Here is a 20,678-nt window from a genome sequence, read left to right on the forward strand (position 1 = left end):
GGGAGAGGGAGAGGGAGAGGGAGAGGGAGAGGGAGAGGGAGGGGCGAAGCTTCTCCTCTCCTCTTGTCCAAAGCCAACCGCTTAGTACTGCTATCTGGATAAGACATGGGTACTTGGAAAATCCTCTGGATCCTCACCATCTGTACATCAAATAGCAGCTAGGTTTTCCAGTACCCAACACAGCACAGCACACTGAAAACATGACATGACACCTTAATTCTTTGAGAAACAAAGGCTCTGCGTTCTCATTGATTTCATGTTTTCCAAATGGCCATAAAATGGGAGCTTCCACTTCAAACAGTCACCATTTTCCAGATATTGTAACACAAAGCTTCACTGTGTTTTCCTTAAATTTGGGGGCATTCCTCCCTGGTATGCAATCTGTTACCAGTCTCTGCTCTGCACAAGCAACTTACCAAAAGATCAGCTGGCTTGAAGTCACAGACACACACCAATGTGCACGCTCTTATACAAGTATAATTCATTGCAGCACGGAAATATACCACATTAATCACCATTGCTATCCTGAACTGGCATCTTTGCTTAGGAACTAATTGCTTTGTATAGCAAATAGTTTCTACCCGTTGGCACAGTAGGTCACAGAATAGCAAATATCACATGTAGAATCTCGTGTCACACTCGCAAATAATCTCACCTCTAGGACAATATCAGCCATGTCATGGAGGCACAAGGTCAAGGTTCCCACTCGTGTCAAATTGGTTATATATGAGAAGGTTATCAGGATGACTGTTACAACATGGTGTGTAAACATGATGACAAAATCCTAGAGCAGCAAGAAGCAGAAAGAAATAAACAGTGAGATACAGTATTTTCATAGAGAAATGGGTTAATGTTTTTTAAACTCTGATTATATTACATAAAGATCCTGTTATGTAAATGCATATTAAATACCCAGCTAACAACTCCACTAAACAGAATAAAATAATCATTGCACTCTAAGGAAATGCAAAAAGATTATTCAAAGCATCTACACTTTTCAGTTCATAGGCATTTAAACAAATGAAGTAAACACTTACCATGGAAGTTGCTTTGAAAACATATATGTATACATACAAATAAAATCATGACATATTTCTTACATACCAAGCGATATTTAACATGCAAAACAATCATTTACAAGAGTTTAGAGAGTTAGAAAAGAACTGGAAAAACATTCCTACCATACTAAAATCTATTGACAGTCACCTGTCAAGCAGAAGTGTCAAGTTTCTACACGACACACAGACATGAGAATTTTCTTCACAAGACTTCAAAACATTATAAAAAGTATCTCAGTCAAATTTGCTGAACTATCAGGACAGTTTTGAGAAAATAATACCAAAACCCTGAAGAGAAATCATAGGCCACATAATTGGAGAGTTTCTTCATGCATCAGGTGCTGAGAGAGCCCAGCAGCAGCAGCTACCAGCTGCACCAACCGCTCTCTCTAGGGCGGGAAGAGCCCCTGGCCGGTGGCTGTGGAGAGGCAGCCTGCACACACCTGCTCGCTCTGCTTCCGAGCAAAGGCACTGCTGCTCCCGCTCAGCACCAGCATTTGCCTTCTCTGCAAGGCACACTTGGAATCCGTGGAAATGTCTGCAGCCTGAGCACTAACTAGGTAAGAACAGGACCTCCTCCCAGCCCACCATTCTACATTTAACGCGACAAAGTGCTACAAGTACCATCTCTTGCAAACATTCACCACTGGGCACGGTTGTTAAGAAACCTTCCTGATAATAAGTCATTGATAGGTAAGTGAGAGACAGTCTTACTAAAAATTGTTTACTTGCAGCTATACTACAGGCATGATCAGGCTTTACTTCTGTGTTCGGATCAATATGGGGAAAAATAGTTATAACATTCATCTGTGAGACTAACCAAACATGAATCAAACGTGAATATCACTGTGGCTGCTTTCATAACTGTGCTTTAGCACAGCCAGACACTGTTCAGGAACTCGATGGGCAAACAACGAGCTAACATTTGAAGCTGCAAGGTCACTGCTTATGTGATAAGGAGTACATACTTTTTATGTACTTTCCCATAACAGCAAGAAGGGAGGTGGTAAGTCTTGCAGAGGCAACGTGGTCTCGCTTCGCTACAATTTGCGAACAACATCAAACTTGCTGAAGAACTGGTACGCTTGCAAAACCTGCTAAGAAATCCAAACTTGCCTTGCTGATTGAGCAGATAATCTTAAGGAATTCACCTGAGGATGTTGGAAGGATCATTTATAAGGGTGACCATAGCACAAGCACATCTGCTTCCTGTTAATAGTATAAAGGACATGGTACAACACTGATGAGCTGAGCAGGGATTAAGAACAGTACTTGACTAACCCCTCAGGCTGGGCCGTGAGTCTCCCTCTCCTCCCCTTTCCTGTTACGCTGAGCTAAGATAACTCCTTAGCACTGAGTTCTTTTCCCTGCACATTCAGGGAGAAGAAATATGCAGGCATTTATCACTCTTTGCAAGGATATGAGTCCCCTGCACACTCTGGGTGAAGAAACGTTAAAGTGTTTTATTGTGACAAGCAGTATGCTGTACTCCATTTAGTAGCACTCATTGCTGTTTCCTAACTGGTAAGCCCATCCCCTGTAACAACTGCACCACTTAATGGCAGATGTTGTTATCACAAAGATATGGGGTCCCGAATAAAATCAGCAAACCAAAGCCCAGAGGCAGTTGTCCCTCAGGATTATTTTACTATCTCCTTTAACAAGCTAGCGTGACAGAACTGTCCAATTGTTTTTTTATGTAAGCAAGAAGATAGTCAGGAAACAAATATTCCTTAAAAAATGCCTATTATTGTAAAATTGCACTAGCTTCACAACTGCAATGTTGCTATGTTTTCCTCTCCTTTAGGAGGAAAATAAAGAAGATACGTAATTGTGCAGACTAGAAGGCTGAATGGATGCTGGGGGACTGATTCAACATGACACCTCTCTGCAGCAATAACCTGAACACTTCTGCAGCAACATTGCAGAAGTTTGCTTCTGGTTTATATATTGCTCAATGAATAGTACATACTGCCTGGATTTACTCCCTGCGTGCATAACTGAGCCCCGTTTCTCTGCATCTCTTATCTGAGACAATGAAGTTGTACCCATTTCAAGCTCATGATTAACGGGATGCTTAGCATTACAAATAATGCAAGCAAGAGATTTACATATATTCACCCTAAACTGTCTATTCTGTTTATGATGTATCATCCAATACAGTTTTGAAATTTGTAGAGACTTTCTAGAGATATCTACTTCTGGAAAATGATTAGCCAATTTAAATATAGGGGTGTTTTTGTATACGTGTAACTATAATAAAAGATTTTTAGGAGCACACTATGGTTGCAAATAGCACTCTTTTTTTTTTGTGGCATACTGGATTCTTTATTTCTTCTTTCAGAGTTATACTCCTCCTAAATTCCTATTATCCCAGAATTTTTTTCCTAGCTTATAGTAATTTAATTGACAGTAGAAAAAGGAATATTGAAACATTATCAAGTCCTTCTACCTGTATTAAATCATTTCACAACATAAAAAAGAAAAAAGAATCTCAGCTCAGAATACAGCTCAATGTATTGTTACTATAGAATGACTTGTATTGCCTCTTTTGCTATGAATTAGCACTCTACAGATCTACTCTTTTTTGAAGGAGAACCTAGATGAAAGAACAGAGCTGAATGGAGCTGGTTGCTGCTGATGCTGGCAAAATGGTCTTCATCTGATCAGAGTTTAGTTTTTTGATTTAAAGCCCATCTGCTCTGTGGTGAACATGAGCACTTTTCCAGTACCTTTCAGTTATCAGAAAGACAAACATATTGGCAACAGTTTTAATTTACAGTTGATATGGTTTATCATGGTTATATTTTAAATATTTTTATTAAAAAGAAAACACAAATAAAGGCCAGTATACTTGAGACACATGCTATGACATAATTAAACATAAAACAACATTCATCCACTTGAAATTTTATAACTCCAAAGATTAAATGTAGTATCATTTTAATATTAAATATATGCTTGTTTTTACCATTGTTTTATAGAAGAATACATTTAAAGCCTTCACAGGTCTTAGCAAAGCAACACTGTGAATTTAGGAGGCAGCCCTGCTCTGTTTTCATCATTTTACTCTCAAAATAATTGGTACATTTACTGGCTGCTAAGAGCGTTCTACTGCATTCCAGCCACTGTATAGGATCAGCAGCTTATCTGCTGATGCCTTTTCCCTTTGAATATTTGATTACTTTAGGCTCTTGATTTCCCTTTTCCCAATGTGCAGAAAAAAAACTACACATCACAGTACCAACAAGCACTTCACACTAGTTTCTCAGTGTTGAGCATCTGCAAGAGGTTGTGATTAGAAATGACTGCTCTTACCTTTCTTCTGACATCAACAAATTGAGAAAACATTAAGGACCAGTAGAATGACAATTCAACTAAGTAGTAATAATGAATATCAGGTGTCAGTGGCTGAAAGACAGAGATAAAAAAGGTTAAAGGGAACTAACTTTACACAATATGCACCTAGAGTCTGCAGGAAAGATGTTTTCAACAGAGATGAATAACTGACTTCTACATTTGCATCCAATGGGAAAAACAAAAATGTATAATGGCCCTAAGAAAGAAGAGCTCCCCAACCTAATGCTTTTTTTTTGTTTAAATTTTGACAATATTGTGATACCAGAAACTTATGTTGTTTTCCATCTAGAACACCGAATAAACAGGATTCTGCCTAAATTTGAGCTCACATCCTATCTCAAATGCAGTACAGAAGATCCTAAAAGTGTTTTGAAAGATTATTTAAATCACCTTGCTGTAATGTTGGTTTAAAACACAAAAGAAACAATGTTACAGCATACCAGAAAAAAAAAGTAAAGCTAATGTATAACCAGAACTGCTCATGATGAAAACACTCTGATTTTAAACTAGTGTTCTTTCTAATATAGAAGTCTGTTTTTAAGGACTCCAACTGCTTTCTAGGGCATATCTCTGTTTTCTAGGAAGATGTTAACATTTGGGGAATAAGAAAGTAATTAAATTTTTATTTGCTGCTTTACTAAGCAGCAAATAAAACCATTTTCAGCCATTTTTACTTGTAGCACTATTTTCATATATCGTAAGTCTAACTGCCACTCTTTGAAGCTGTAACTATCTTTTTGAATCATCTCTTTGTCCTGCTCACAAATCTGGTAAATACACTTTCTTTAAACAATAAGACTTATATTCTTTCATCCAAAGTAAGTCTCTCTTGCATGTATTATCAGATAAATAGTAGAAAATAGGGCTGAAAGACATCGTAAGATGTTATCCAGTCCTGCCTGGCTCAAGGCAGCAGCAACTGCAGCTGTATCATTTGTGACAAATTATTGTTCATTAAAACTAGGAGGGATGATGAGACTCACTTCATAGCAGAATCATTATTCTGCTGCTGCCCTAACGCTATGCAGGCTGTTCCAAAGTCCATTGATGCAATTTAAGTCACTATTTTTGTCCATCCAATTGTGGACAGAGAAAGGTTATGCCTTTCTTCACAGAAACTTCATGCACAGTTGAAAACTGTTAGAATTCATTTTTCTCTTTCTGGGGCTATTTAGACCAAACTCCTTCAGCCTTTAATTGTTTAATTTTTAAATGTTTAAATTGTTTAATTATCCTTTAATTGTTTTGGAGAATTCATTGCCATTTATATTTGAAAAGCTAGTGCAATGCCTTGATGATCTCTATTTTGAGTTCTGGATACTAAACACCAGCAAAAATACAAGGCATTTTAAAGAAGCTCAGCTTAAGCATTCAGACCCTTAAAAATGCTACCAAAAGCCATCCTCAAAAGTTATACAGAATTCTGAAGAGCATCTATCTAGGTCACATCTGAAAAATCTGTTACTTAAAGGAGATGTTATACTTTACAACTTCGAAGCTCCTACTACCTCTCCTTTACACCACAGGGACAAGGGGAACAGGTGGAGCTTAGCTTTCCTGAACAGGTTCTGAAGCCCATTCCTCTGCCATGAACATACTGATACTTCTCTCTAATGAGCTTAGTAGTAGTTAAAAAAAAAATTATTCTTCTCACAGAAGTCATGTGGAAAATTAGTTCTATCAAAACAAGAGGCATGAGTCAGTAGCACCAACTCACGGATCAAAGTGTATTCCAGGTATGATAACCCCTGTTATACTCTCTGTCTTGAACTCAAGCAAGATGGCGAGTATCTAACAATATCATTAAATACTACTGAGCAACCCATTAAAGATGCCTGATATTTATGTACAGCTCCACCATAATAAAAATAACTGTACAGAGGTGGTGTATTCGTTTCTAAGCAGCACTATAAACCGTACCTGATTTGGATACCCGTTCCAGCACTGTCTGGTATTCCAGAGCCAGGGTGTCTGAGAAAGACAGAAAACAAGTTCTTTAAAAACTATGAAATGTAGGTGCACAAAGATAATACAGCTGAAAGACAAAATCATATGAACAGCTGAGTATTTGCACTTGTTCTAAAGACCATGAGAGGTGAAGACAAGAAATAGATTTATCAAAGTTTCACAATATGCATTAGATCAATCTGACTACTGACAGACATTTTCACTTGGTGCAGCATGACTTTACACGAATGCATTTCACAAGCATGTAGGCTGCACATCCATCAGCTTGGGGCCAAGTGCTTATATCTCACATTACCTTCTCAACAGCACTACAAATTTTGGCCCTTGGCAAGAACTTTCCTTGCATATACGTGAACATATAAGCACCTTCTGATACAGTACTTAATCCCAGTCATACCCTCTCTAGAGAGTAAATCCTGCCTTTTGCTTTCCTGGTTGGTGACAAGAGTGTTCAGAGATGATAGACTTTGCTATCGTGCAGAATACTCTGGTGTCTGGAATTCTTTAGTCTTTCATTCCTTCTTTTCTGTGTAACTGAATGGATTCTAGACGGAAAGGACATATGGGCAAGCCCTTCTACCCTACATCTTCCATCATTAAATATTTTTAAAATGGGCAGTAAGAACATGGCCCAATCAACAGCAACCAAAACAGCTGTACTTCCTTTTTTTGTGTGTGAGCAGGAAGGACTCCTTTTAGATACTCTTGTCTTGCAAAGCACAGCTGCATCTTGAGTTCTGGCAGCACTTATATTTTGAGAAGCACATTTCTACAGCCAAAGGATCTTGCTAAAAACATGAAAGAAAAATGGATTTGAAGTCTCTGCGAAACTCCTTGACAAACTCTCAGCTGCTATATGTCCTAGTGTAAAGGGTGCAGAACACTTGGCAGGTGTCCTGGATTAATATATACCTACCCTTACAGTATTGTTTCTACTAAGACTATATTTCTTTCTAATGAATCCCTTATGCAGGAGAGTGTTATCTTGATTTTACCATAGGGTGGAGCAGTCCATCTTAGGCAAAGCATAGTAACAAACTCATGCAAAATATTGTATATGAGTGTCAAACCAAATAAAATGAACATTAAGCAGAATATTGCTCTAGGGTTTGAAGCCCCAAGTTGAGAATGAAGCGAGTACTACTGTCTTTATAAATAGGGAAGAACTGCACCATGCAAACAGACAGTATAAACACTAGTCAGCATTATATCCCCACTCCCCGCTTAAGAGAAAAGAGCTCTAAATATGATTTATCTTATAGAACATCCCTACAGTCTTTGCTGATTAGCAATTACGTAATATAAGCACAAAGGATTTTTCTGTTTTGATGGTTTTTTTTTTTTCTCCTTCTCATGGAAAGCAAAATAAAATACAACTTAAAACACATCTTCAGTGCTCCCGAGTTGGAAACATAATACTTATAATAACCATAGCTGGGTACCAGCATCTACCAATAACAGGCTTCTTAGAGTTTCTAACATGCCCTCAATAAGATGGCTGTAAGAATGGTAAGAGTTCCTTCAAACTTCTCCTTCTCTCTTTTCAGAAAAAAAAGATTTAATGCAAATGATTAATTGCATTCTTCACAGAACTTACTGTGCTAAGTAAATGCAATGAAAAAGGTCCTTCGAAACAGGCACAGCTCCTCTGCAAGTGTTACTGATATACAGAAATTAGAATATTTTTGTTTGGCAGCTGCCTAAATTAGAACCATCCAAATATTGTAGAATAATTCATAGTTTTAGCCAGGTTTGAAAAGCTATAACTGTCTTTCATATCAGATTCAACTAGAGATAAGAGATGCTTCCTACCCAATTATTTTCCTACCTAAATTACAGGTGCTAGCAAAAAATGCTCATTTTTCTCTTTCAAATATTGTGACATCTTAAGATTTCTTCAGAGAAATGCCTGCTACAGGAGCTGCAGATATAGAGGTCTAGATGCAATTAAAATGCTGAACACTAAATAAACCAGGCTCCACTGGAGAAGCTCTTACAGATTTAGCACAAAGCCTGAAAGGACACCACAGACAGAGGACATAACATAGGCATTAAGTCTCACAGACCAATACAGTGTGGAACGACTCCATCTCCCAACTCATGCAGGCCTCAGGAGGCCATGCTGCCATCTCAAACAAAATGCTTCTCCAATGCTGCTTGGAAGTCGTTAGATCCTACAGGGGCAACAGCTGGGCAACAGAGGCTTAAAAGCAGGGGATCTACAGTGTCTTCTCACCTTGGGTTGGTCCCAGTTCCCTGTTTTTTCCCCCCTTGCCCAGCTACTTGGTTCTGGCTCCCAGTGCCAGGGGATGCAGGCTGTGGTTGTCCTAGAGAACTTCAGGCAGAGAAAGAGTGCTCAGTTTAAGCACAACCTTCCTCTCTTATCTTCAGTGTGCATAGCCTTACAGGGACACTAATTTTTCCATGAAGAGCTTGGTTGTAGTCAAAGCAATGAGCAACAATCTTGTTTAGTCCACTCTGCACCTCAATTGTGGTGTACACTCTCCAGGCTTCAGCAGGAAGGAGAGGATCCTACAAATATCCACACAGCCTGTAATGTGACACAGTGGTAAGGGGTGAATTCATTAGGAAGGACTTAATACTGACATCTCAGGGCTCTGCTGCACCCGCATAAGCTCCCCAGATACGCTCAGCTCTCCCCCAGGACTCCCATGATGGACAGTGAAAAAAGCGTTAACAATTTAGCTGAAAAAACAGATTCTTCCTGGATAAATCTAAGTGGGCTACTGTTTCCATTGCCCACTTAAATGTCAAGAACAGACAGTAAAGTGGAAAGATGATGCTTGGAGAAGAGGGGAACATAAGTAATGGGAAGAAGAGCAGAAACACAAAGAAAAACAGAAATCAAAATCGCACTCTTCAACTGGAAACAGAATACTAAAACCTTCACCCTCAGTTTTGTCAAGCACAAAGCACAAGCCCTTCAATGTTGAAATCTTTGCTTATGTGACATGATGGAGCTTGGAACTTGAGCTTTACCGCACCTCGGTGCCGTGCCGAATCAGTGCAGCATCTCTGACAGTGAAGGACGATAAACAGCTGTTGAATCTGCTGTCATTTACAGGAATAAAGGCTAAATCTATTCTTTTCCTCTCCTTACAAAAATATGTCAGAAGCTACATCAAACCTCTTTTTAACTCTGTGATAAAAGGGAATAATTTTAGGGAGCTTCAGAAAAACCTTCTATTGAGACAAGGGAATGACTGAGGATTTTTTTTAAACTTGACCAAATGAAGGGAGATATCTGCACACTAGCCAGAAGCCTCGGGTTGTTGTGTTTGGTTGTCCTAGGTAGATCTTTAGAAAAAGCTTCTAATTGGGTTCTGATTTTCAGAAGCCTCAAAGCAATGAAAATTTGAATGTTTTGCTCCAAGCGCTGTTAACATCTAGCATGTGAAATATAGGTCAGTTCTAATAGTAAATGGGGAGAAAAAAAATAGCATAATAAAGAAACTTCTATTTGTGATCTGCTTCCCCCGGTCAATGAGTTGCCTGAAAGGTTGTGCTTTTCTTTTTTTCTTTTTTTTTTTTTTTTGTGCATATTTTTATTGGGAAGGCAAAAAATGCATCTGGTGAAGCATCACTTGACAACAAGTTAGATTTTGGTTCATCATACAGTAAGAAAAATAAGAACACCGCTTCCATATCCATATCTACCCAACAGAACCAATGGAGCAGAGGAAATACAAATTCTGTAGACCAGATCCTCAAAGGCACAGATAAGAAGTGCACATGCCATGTGCAAGGACTTTCCTTACTGGCAGCCAGCCAGCTATCAGGTACCCCTGTATCCCTGTACATCAGGCATTTTATCAGTACACGCAAATTCCATGAACATATTCTAGAACAGGTTGTCTCTTAACATTAAAAATGATATATATGTATCTTCAGGCAAGTTACAGCGTAGGTCACAATTCTGCAGAGCAACTGCTTTTGTGCAGCTAAAGTTACTTCAGTCACTGAGCCAGCTAAACAACCCAGTACAACTAGAAATGCAACAACACAATTTTATTCACCAACATTGGCGCACTTCTTCCCCACAATATATATTCAAACTTGGAAGTATGACATAAATAAGAGATGCACAAAAACTACAGAAGCGTTGCTGGCATTTGGCTTGCTTTTTCCCATCCTTAAAATTGAAACAAATAACCACATGTCAGAGGAAGAGCTCCAGATGCACATCATTAAGTCTCATGACAACAAAACCCAGATCTCTGCAGATCAGCTTCTGCCCTGGCAGCCTGGAGTACTAGACAGAGCTGCTACGTACTCAAGATATTCCTGACCACATGCACACGTTTCAGCTCCCAAAGGGGTTCCTAATATCCCAAATAAACCTTGACAATAATAAAAACTTCACTGAGTTTTTCAGCAGAAAAATAAACATAATTGACCTACTTTTGAAACACGTTTCGAAACAATAAATGTGACATTCTCAGTCCAAAAGAGATGTAAACATTTTTAACTTGGAAAACAATAATTAAAAAAGCCCACCATAAAAGAGAAATCCTGAGCATTCACTGAAAATATTCCCACTATTCTAGAATAGCAAAGTGTGGAGATTTTATTGGGCTTTGGATACTACATTTGGGTACAGTTCATAGACTATTTGTTTTCAATAGCTACAAGTAAATTAAGTGCTAAAGAAAACAGCAGCTTTGAAGTCAAGGCAATAAATATTTCTGGCATCATTCCACTCACCTCACTCCTGTTTAAAATGGGCAAATATATGCTTAAATGACTTACTGCATCCATACCACTGCTTGCATTTCATTATATCAAGAGAGGTCTTTGCTCCTCTTGGTAACGAGTTGTACAACTGAGGCCAGAAGGTTGCACAGGGTTTACTCAGCCTCCAAAATGTTGTGTGGCTTGTGCTTAGCCCTAGAGTTCACACGCACCATCTGATACACAAGTGTAATTTCTCTTTTCATCCACAGCAGCTGCATTCTCTCACCCTAGGCAGGATAGAGGCTCACCGTCATGTGCATGTACACTTCACAGTACTGCAAAATTTGCAGTTTATCTGTGTAGGAGTGCAATTGTAATATGAGGAGTGTGTGGGGGGAGTAAGACTACAGTTTTCTATTGATTGCGAAATATAAAAGTATGTCACATTTTCCACTTCTTTATTATACAGAAATTGAAAAATACAGGCTTTTAGTGAACAGCACCTTTCAAAACATCAGTGGAAGGACAACCACTTGTAATTAACAGATTTTTTTTTTTTTTTTTTTTTTTTGGCATTTTATCTTCTACATGCTTCAATTAAAAAGTGTCTCAATGCTCACTGGTTTAAATGAGTACTCTTTTAGTGGGGAATTACTTTGATTGTCTTTTTTTCTTTCTTTCTTTCTGCAACACCTGCATCCTCTTGGCATGGGATGCTGAATTGCTGCTGACATTTGAAAGAAAGTTAGATTTCCATGGCAGCACACACAACACCCCTTGGTAGTTTCCCACTGCTGGAGCTTCGTGTTCCAGTGGAAAAATGATTTCAGCCTTTTATGGTAAAATGAAAAGACTCTTCAGTCTTATATCTCTTAGATTCAAATTCCACAGCAACCTTGGGTTTCCTTCCCCATCTTCTTTCTTGGCTTAATCGGGATCTATATTAGTGTAGACTACAGCTGCCTTCCTCTCTTCAGGGAATCATGTACATTGTGCAAGGAAGCAAATGTTTACTTCAGTACAAATGAAGTGAAAGTCTTTTCTCTTTAGCTACAGAAAATCTCCTATATATCAACTACTGTAAAACAAGTCAAAGCTGAACCAGACATAGACTCTTCTGAAGGAAAGACAATAAAGTAATAAGAATGTCTTCCTTGCTAATGCTTTATCTCCACACTGATTTATTATTTTAAAATAAGCTAAATGAGTTCAGTTGTAATTTATGTCCTGCAATCATTATTAGCTCTGAGAGTTTATTAGCTCTCAACATATTCCAAGCACTGCTCCAACCAAAAAAAAAAAAGTGCCAAGAAATGCTGTTACTTCAGCATTATTGCAGCAAAATGAGATTAAAACCACACAATTTCACCCATTGAGGTAGCACTTGAAAAGCGGGGCACAGTTGTATGCTCTACTAGCCCTATGAAAATGGCATAAGGAGAGCTGTGTTTTCATCTGCAGAAGGCGAGAAGTCTGCCTTATTAAGAATCAATTATCTTATAGCCCAGGTGGTTTTTGCCTCTCTAGCTGCTAAGTTTACAAAACAAGGTAGAAACCATTTTTCCCCAGTCACAAAACTCTAAGCTTGTAGAGTACATTTCACTTCTATTGTTAAAAAGCAACAGCAGCAAACAACAGCTACCAGGTAGCAATGCACAAGTAAGGCAGGCAGGAGAGCACGTTTACATCTTGTCCTGCACGGTGCAGATGAGCGAGTGCCCGGGAAAAGCGGGGGTAACTAAGAGACACTCACTGCACGACAAGGCCAGTACAAGGCACGACAAGGTTAGTAAACAAAATAAATAAACAAACTTCTTCCTCATTTTCCATTATTTTTAGGCTTATGAAGGGAATAAGCAAAATGTTGTCTCAGTTTTTCCAAATTTTCTAGTCTTCTACTAACTACTCTACTACTCTACTAACTTTGTCTAACCTTCATGGGCTAACATTGGAGCAATGGATAAGATGTCTCTGAAGCTCCCTAATCACCTAAGAAATGGCTTGCTCTTGCCATCTTATCCTCCAAAATCAGCCTACATAAGACCAATTCTAAATCATGCCAAAATAATCTCTTGTTATATTGCTACTAAAGTATTTCTGATCAGCTATTCAAATATTATACCAGGCAATCTCAAGTGGCCTTGTGTGACAGACTTTTATGTCACAACCTTACTAGTAAATAATGCCAGCCATGCTGTCTAGTATTATTTATGGCAGGATGAATGGTGGTGCCCTCAAAAAACAGTATATAAATAAATATATTCTCCACAAACATCAGTACTTAGCTATCTACACATCACAACTTAATATTTTTTCTCCATCCATAAAATTATTAGGCACTGACCAAACACCATGCAGGGAACAAAGAGAATTCAGCAAAACAAAAAATCCCTAGCTCATATTTTCCATCAGCTTCTACATATTCTTCTTTCTAGTGACTTGTGATTTGGTTTGGGATGCAATTGCTTCTCACACCATGAACAGCATTTTCACAAAACCTTCACAGAGCCAATCACTCATATTTCTTGGCACAGCTCAAAGCCCAAGCAAAGACAATATGACACATTGCCTATGAATCTGCCGAGCTTCTCTTCATATATTATGACTAAGCAAGCTGTCATAAGGATCCACAGGACTGCAGCTTCTCTAGAGGTTAGTGCTTTGTTTCTGTAGAAACAAGTTTTTTTAGGGAAAAAAAAAGCTTTTGCAATGTACAATGCTCAGCTTTTCCTCTCATCAACCTGCACTTCTCATTTCCAAATAGAATTAAAAATGATACTTCAAGTAATGGGAAGAAGAAACTATAAAATATATGAAAGGATGCATAAGGGGCCAAGATTAGCAACATTCACTGAAAGATGCACTTGACATTTCAAATGCAAATGTGTGCATGTGTACAAAAATATTTTTAGAAAAAATATGAATTTGAATTTGGATTTATTTACATAAAGTGATCTAGAAGGGCAGAGCAAGCTCACTCCACATATCTACAACTTCTCTGCTTAAAAATACAATGTACAAAGATCTCTTGCAGCATTTATATCTTGTACTGATGAATGCGCAATTCCACCTTCAGATGATATGCAAAATAAGCCCCCAGTAATTTAAAACAAAGCTGCAAAAGGAATAGATTCCAGAGTATCTGGAACAGTCTTAATACACAGCTAAGGGTGGAGAGGAATGGAGACAAAAAGCCTGCACCATTTCTGCCAGACGGCACTCAGAAGCCCTCAAGCAGCCCCCAGCAAGTGCTCAGCAGCACCGAGGAATCTGCCAGTCCGAGAAGCTGCTCCCTGCAGCGTCTCCTCAACGGGCCTGGATGAGCCAGCCAGCGGCGCTACCAAATTCCCTCTCTTCTCACCACATCGTGTCAGCAAACAACTCGCTCTCATCCAAGGACCTTCTTGTTCCACTACTTCTGTGACTTGCTTCTGTATTAAAAATCTTTGCCTTCATGTGCAGTAGTAATAAATTCTTTAATGATTTTTTGTCATGAGCAAGTTGTGCAGCCTGTGGTGCTACAATAGTTTACAGGTTTATGTTATGACAGTTGTGGACCTGTAAACAGTGCACAAACCTGGCTAACGTTCCTGCTTGCTGGCGGGTAACATCTCCTAGTGACAATCCCCAATGCATTTTGAAGTCATTCTTTCAGCATACTAAGAAAGCTGTACCAAAAGGCAATGGGCCCATTTAGCAGAGCACTCCAGATGCTTCATAACACTTTAGTGAAGTAAAGAGGCTGTAAACCCATTAGCTTGATAGCTGCCTTGTTTTTCCAATTACAAAGCCAGACCACACCATTTAACCTAGACATTTGCATCGTGGAGGTTATTTGTGAAATTGTTTTATTAAGAAAGACAATATGCAGCTATAAACTGGAGGCTTGCAATTACTGCCTAAAGAGAGTGTTGAGATTTATGCCAAGAATTGTACCTTGCTCAAATCAGAGTTGAGCAAAATTATCATATGTTTAAGGGACCAGCAAAAATTCCAAGAGAGAGTTAAACACAAGCAAAAACACACACAGGAGCAAGAAACAATCCACACCAGTTCAGGCCTGGTAGCTGTCCAAAGCTCAGACTGCTGCAAAGCAGAGCCACTCAAGAACACGTTTTGCTTTCTCATGGCACACAACTTTTTAAAAGTTCCTCTGATTTTCTAGCATTTTGTACTCTGATATTATAGCTATTCAGAGACTTGCATGAAAGTAATGAGTAATTAAACTCATGGTTATATATTTACTTTACACAATTATAGCTAATACCTGTAGCTGTTTTGTCAGAAAAGTACATGTGACTAATTTTGACAAGCCGATGATTTCCATCCCACTTACTGAAGCGTTTACTGCTTCTTCAGAGCACACTGCTGAAGCCGCCTGTTGGAAATCCCAAACAACCTTTCCTTTGCAGGGAGCAGGGAATCACAATGGCCTGTTTCACCAACACATAACACTGTACCTGGCCCACAGAGGCAAGGTCAGTTTTAAACAACAACAAAACAAAAACTTTGTACTGAGCGATCTGGACATTTAATGTTGAGACAAAATCAGATGTTTAATAAAGTGATACTTATTGATCCTACATTGCCTATGTGAAAGAAGTTGAACACAGAAAAACAAAAAACCGAAATCTTCTATTTTACACCCCTTAACTGCTTCATGTCCAGACAGACAGAAGGTGTGTGTGTGCGCGTGCGCGCGCTGAGTCCTGTGGGGCCCCTATGGGTGGTGGTGAGGAAACCTGCCAGTGAACTCCTCTCGTTACTGCCACTGACACCCTGACAGAACAAGAACTTGCCCAATTTGCTTCTAGCTGGAGAACTGTGGGGCTGAGGCAGGAGCTGAGCTCCTTCCTGACCCATGGCTGCAACAGGCAGGAGCATCTGCCTCCATCCACACCAGCAGCATCATCTTGGCATAGGGACCGACTGCAGGCATTTCAGTCCCTGGCACAGCAAGAATGAGGCCGTAATCCTAGAAACAAAAAGTCACAAACAGACTGAAGTTGCCTCTTCACCCCCTCGTAACTGCGGCGTTTTTCTCAGGCTAACGTGTGTACCTTGGATCAGGGCAACTCATCCTCCAGGGCAAAGCAGCCCTCACCAGCCAGCTCTGTCTCTGCATATTTAACCATGACAGAGTCTCCAAGAACAGCCGAGAGAAAACCCAGGGAGGGACATCTGCCTCAGGCCATATTTTCTCTAACAGGATGAGGTAAAGCTGAGAGACAACTTTAACAATACATATCGCAAGGAATCCCATTCTGCTCTGAGTCCATGGTTGGGATAACATTTACCTAAGAAAATGGACATTAAAAGAAAATGGCATTGAAAGAAAATGTACACGTTTTTAAGACTTAGGTAATTATTTCTGCTATCTACATAAACTTTCTCATCGCTTTGCTCTACTTCCTGCTACCCACTCAGACAGTGACCAGGAACCTTTCCTTGTTGCCATTCATAATCCCACCAGGAGATCTGTCCAGACAGAATTATATTCCTGAAAGGAATACTATTTGAATAAAAAAATGGTCACTGAACGATTGATAATGTATCCGCTTAACTGGTAAGCTTCTTTTTCTTACTGCTTTTAAGATCATGTAAAGCAGAGTTACAACTCATAGACTTCCATAGCATAAAAATACACATTGTTCTAAAGGTTATACCAAACTAAATGAGCTTCCAGCTCTCTTCCTCCTGGCCACTGCCTCACTACTGAATCAGTTCAATTCAGTAACAGCAGTTTGAAGCACCAGCCAGACTATTATGAACCTGCTCTAATATATTGAATGTATTCAGTGTTGAAGCTCAGCTGTGGAAAATATGACTGCTTCAGTCAGCCAAAGAGCAAGCCGTGAAAGATCTTTGACTCGTGGCAGCACAGGAGCACTGCTCTAAATACTTTGAATTTTGTATGAATGACCTACCTTAGCTTTCAGATGAATTAAAACTATTTTTATCATAAAACTGCCCAGTGTAACACTTTGGGAAGTATTCCCTCCAGCTCGGCTATTTTTATACATACAGCACTGAGCAATTCCTATCACTCAGGAAGTTGAGCTGCCGGGAGTGTGACTATTGTGCTGAAGTCAAAGCTGACAACCTGTCCGCGAAAGCACACAGGGTCTGACAAAACCCATTTCACTGGCCACAGCAACAGCACTGTATAAAATATTAAAGATGCTGTGTATAGCTCAGTAAGAGCTTGGCTATCCAAAGATCTGATTAATTAGAGAGCATTTACTTACTACACTGTTGTCGGTGGTTATGAAATATTCCCAGCAGGATTCCATGCAGATAAAGTGAAATTCAATTCTGGGTATATTTTAAATTACTGTGTTGTTTTTTCTCCCCCTGCTTATGTCAAATTCATTCTCATTGTCTGCATCTGAAAGTCCTGTTGTCATCAGTGTCCTATTACCAGATTAAGGATATTACTGTTGTTCTTCATTTGCTTGCTTCTTACAAGCACCTTCTATTTTCTTTCAGCCACAAATAAATCGAGACTCTTTGTTCTCTGTGCCCTCTTTTGCCTGATCCAGTTGATAATCTTAACGTCAAACAGCTTCCACAACTAATTAATCCCAGTGCAGACTGACCTTCTCTGAACAAATCTCATATTCCAGAAGGCTTTGGTTCTTCTTCATTGATGTTCACTGAAGTGCCAGTCATCTGAAATTTAATCTCTCCATTGACTTTGATCTTTCTCACAGCACGATTCATGATTTAAATCTCAGATGTCTAAAGCACTCTCTCTCCCCTAAACGCCCTGAACCATATTTATGCCTTTTTGAAGAAACATCTGAAACCAATTCCTCTTCCATTGATGGAATCTAGCTTTGGTCTTACAGCAAACTCTTTCCACCCACAATGTAATTCACTGCTTCCCTTTTCCACACCTGCATCCTCCAGGAGCCTCCTGGCACAACTACTCTCTCCTGCTTGCACAGTGAATCAGCCACTGTTTGATTTAACACCTAAGGCTCAGTCTTACTTTCGGAGAAGCAGTGAGAAATGGGATTTTAACATCCAAAAGTATTGTAACTTAACAAGTTCCACCACTTACAGACACTGAGCAATTAGTTTTCCAGTTAAAGAAAGAATCAAGAACGTCCAAACCAATTCCAGGGCACATATAACCTGCCAAAGGCTTTGCTTCCTTGCAGAGCCGCACGCCTCTCGCATTAGCCCCCTCCCAAGAGCCCAGCAAAGCATCGGAGAGCAGCATTGCTTCACAAGGCTCCAGAGCAACCTCTGCCCCTCTTCACTGCAATGAGAGTATTTCTGCCTGTCCTACGTACTCCAAGCAGCAGTGCGACTACTACTTCTGTACTATATCTCCTGTATTACCCCATTCTGCAAAATAACCTGAAGAATTAACTTCATGTAAAAGTAGACACAGCAGGTGCAGCAACAAGAATGGAAGCAGCAGTGATAAACGAAATGCTAACCATTTTGATCAGCCTGGCTCCTAACCACACATGTAACAGGCAACACACTCTATGAATAACTTTGCAATAGCTGAGAAACTTTTACAACAGAATTAACTCTATTCCACTGCATTCAACATACTCAGTTATTCCTGTAAGATTGGGAGCTAATTCCTGGATACTAGAGCAAATTCATCTGCAGCATCACTTCATGTAAAGCAATTAATTTAAACACCTGACACCTTCCTATTTGTTGGTTTCAGAAATGCAGTGTTGCTCACAGATCAGCACAGGAAGCAGTTCAGCTGGCACAAAGGAGAACACGAATGTACGCAAATCCTGCCAGAGTGGCCTCACAGTTTAAGATTCATATTCAACAAGACATTTCTGAGCTATCACACTAAAACATATTAACTAAAACACTTTGGGGAAGCATGCTGATACCATGTCATCAGCATTACGCACCAGATAGTATGTAATTATACATATTATAAGAATATACACATGCATACATGTATTATCTGTAGCCTAATTTACAACAACATGCGAGTGACAGGGCAGAATATTTATAGCATACTGCCACTGTAGGTTTCATTTCTAATAGGATCATTTCCAAAATTATTTCCATTTATTTTTCTCATCCTTCAATCCACCACCAACTGAAGGAGCAACTTCCTTAAAAGCATTCAACAATCTCTTTATATAGCAGCTTAATTTTACTGCAAACGTCACAGCATCATGACATGGTGGACACACTAACCATAGACACAGCACAGTTTTGCAAATAAATAAAGGAGGTAAAATGCTAACTTCAAAACTGAGCATCGAACCAGACAGAATCCTTTTCAGCAGTATGTAGACAGAATGGGTGATGTTAGGAATAGAAAGTCATTCACAGTCATGCTGCACTTGAATATCTGAGCAGCTCTTTGAAGATGAAATCATCACCTTTGTTGCAACACAACTGCTCTGTTATGAAGCCGCCAAAAAGACTTCAAAAACATTCTTAAAAATAGGATTCAATAAAACATTGCAGCCAGCACGAGGCTTTTGAAGAGCAACAGTATGCGTCTCCTATAGTGTGTTTGTAGTGAAGAGCTGTTGGACACCTGAGAAAGACCAGCTGGCCTCAAAGCCTGCATCTTGGATTGCTTCCTCACCCATTAAGGGCCAATCAATCACAATTCCAGCTGACTGTTGTTTTACTGAACCTCTAGCACAGCTCAGGTATGATCTTGGTAACAAAGAGTCCAAATTAATCCCCTTTTCACTAGCACTTTGGAAATTGCAATGTATAAAAATAGGTCTCCTTGGATTTGCTCGATTCATTTTTTAAAGAACTAAAAGGAACAAATAACCTTCAGAAAGGTCAGGAACCTTCATCTGCTGAAACACTGTAAGTCTACTCACAATTGTGTCCTGCCGAGGACACAATTCCTGCCACACACCCAAGTGCCTGATTTTTAAACCAGAGGCACACTGCTGCCCTCATTTCAGGCACTCACTTTTCCTGAACAGGATAGGGGGGCTAGGACATATTCTTAGATATTCAAAGAGAAGTAAAATTCCTTACTCAACTATGCTTAGGAAAATAATCAGATAAAGACAGCAATCTAACCCATGGCTTTCTGTACTGCTCGTATGCGCAGGGTTCATGACCACATTTCAGTTCGTATCAATCAAATTTCATCAGCATTCAAATTGATAATAGACTTTATTTTAATGTACAAATTGTTTCAGACAGAGTGAACAACTGTCTTCACTGTTACCACAGTAACTTAAATTAGCCATGGTAATTAGCTTCTATAAGGAAAAAATACAATACAATTCTTCTTATACCTCTTGCAGCAAAATTATTTATATACACCCATCCTGCATTAACTACATAGCTGAATTTTGTTTTTTTGGCTTTTCTAATTTATACATAACTCATTTTACACATTCAGAGTTTGCAACTAGGGAACAAAAATATAGCTTCACAGGCATGTGTAACACATTTTCAATATATTGCCCTCTACAGCCTACGTGTAGATGGAGCCATATACACATGCATTTTATATCTATTTAAACATACTAGAAGTTTCTTTGTTTTAGTCTGAGAGAAGCTATTGCTCTCAATATAGTGTTGAAACATTTTTGGCCAGTATTTGCAGGTGAGAATTGTTGC

At 39.2% G+C, this 20,678-nt stretch overlaps 1 protein-coding gene and 1 long non-coding RNA gene across 3 annotated transcripts in view; one reads left to right on the forward strand and one right to left on the reverse strand.

Annotated features, from left to right (window-relative positions):
* CERS6 (ceramide synthase 6) overlaps window positions 1–20,678 on the reverse strand; it is a 95,625-nt gene that overhangs the window by 18,602 nt on the left and 56,345 nt on the right. For both annotated transcript variants that reach the window (XM_026040868.1, XM_026040149.1), the window contains exons 5-7: window positions 6,339–6,389; window positions 4,377–4,469; window positions 656–784 (exon numbers count right to left, since the gene is read on the reverse strand). In XM_026040868.1, the coding sequence (XP_025896653.1) occupies window positions 656–784; window positions 4,377–4,469; window positions 6,339–6,389 (273 nt within the window). The remainder of the gene's footprint in view (window positions 1–655; window positions 785–4,376; window positions 4,470–6,338; window positions 6,390–20,678) is intronic.
* LOC112949208 lies at window positions 1,654–2,952 on the forward strand. The gene is made up of 2 exons (XR_003249838.1): window positions 1,654–1,751; window positions 2,866–2,952. It is a non-coding gene; the product is annotated as an uncharacterized LOC112949208 (long non-coding RNA).

Source organism: Nothoprocta perdicaria, unplaced genomic scaffold, assembly GCF_003342845.1.
Source record: "Nothoprocta perdicaria isolate Ctin4 unplaced genomic scaffold, notPer1 scaffold_0, whole genome shotgun sequence".
NCBI classification, from domain to species: Eukaryota; Metazoa; Chordata; class Aves; order Tinamiformes; family Tinamidae; genus Nothoprocta; species Nothoprocta perdicaria.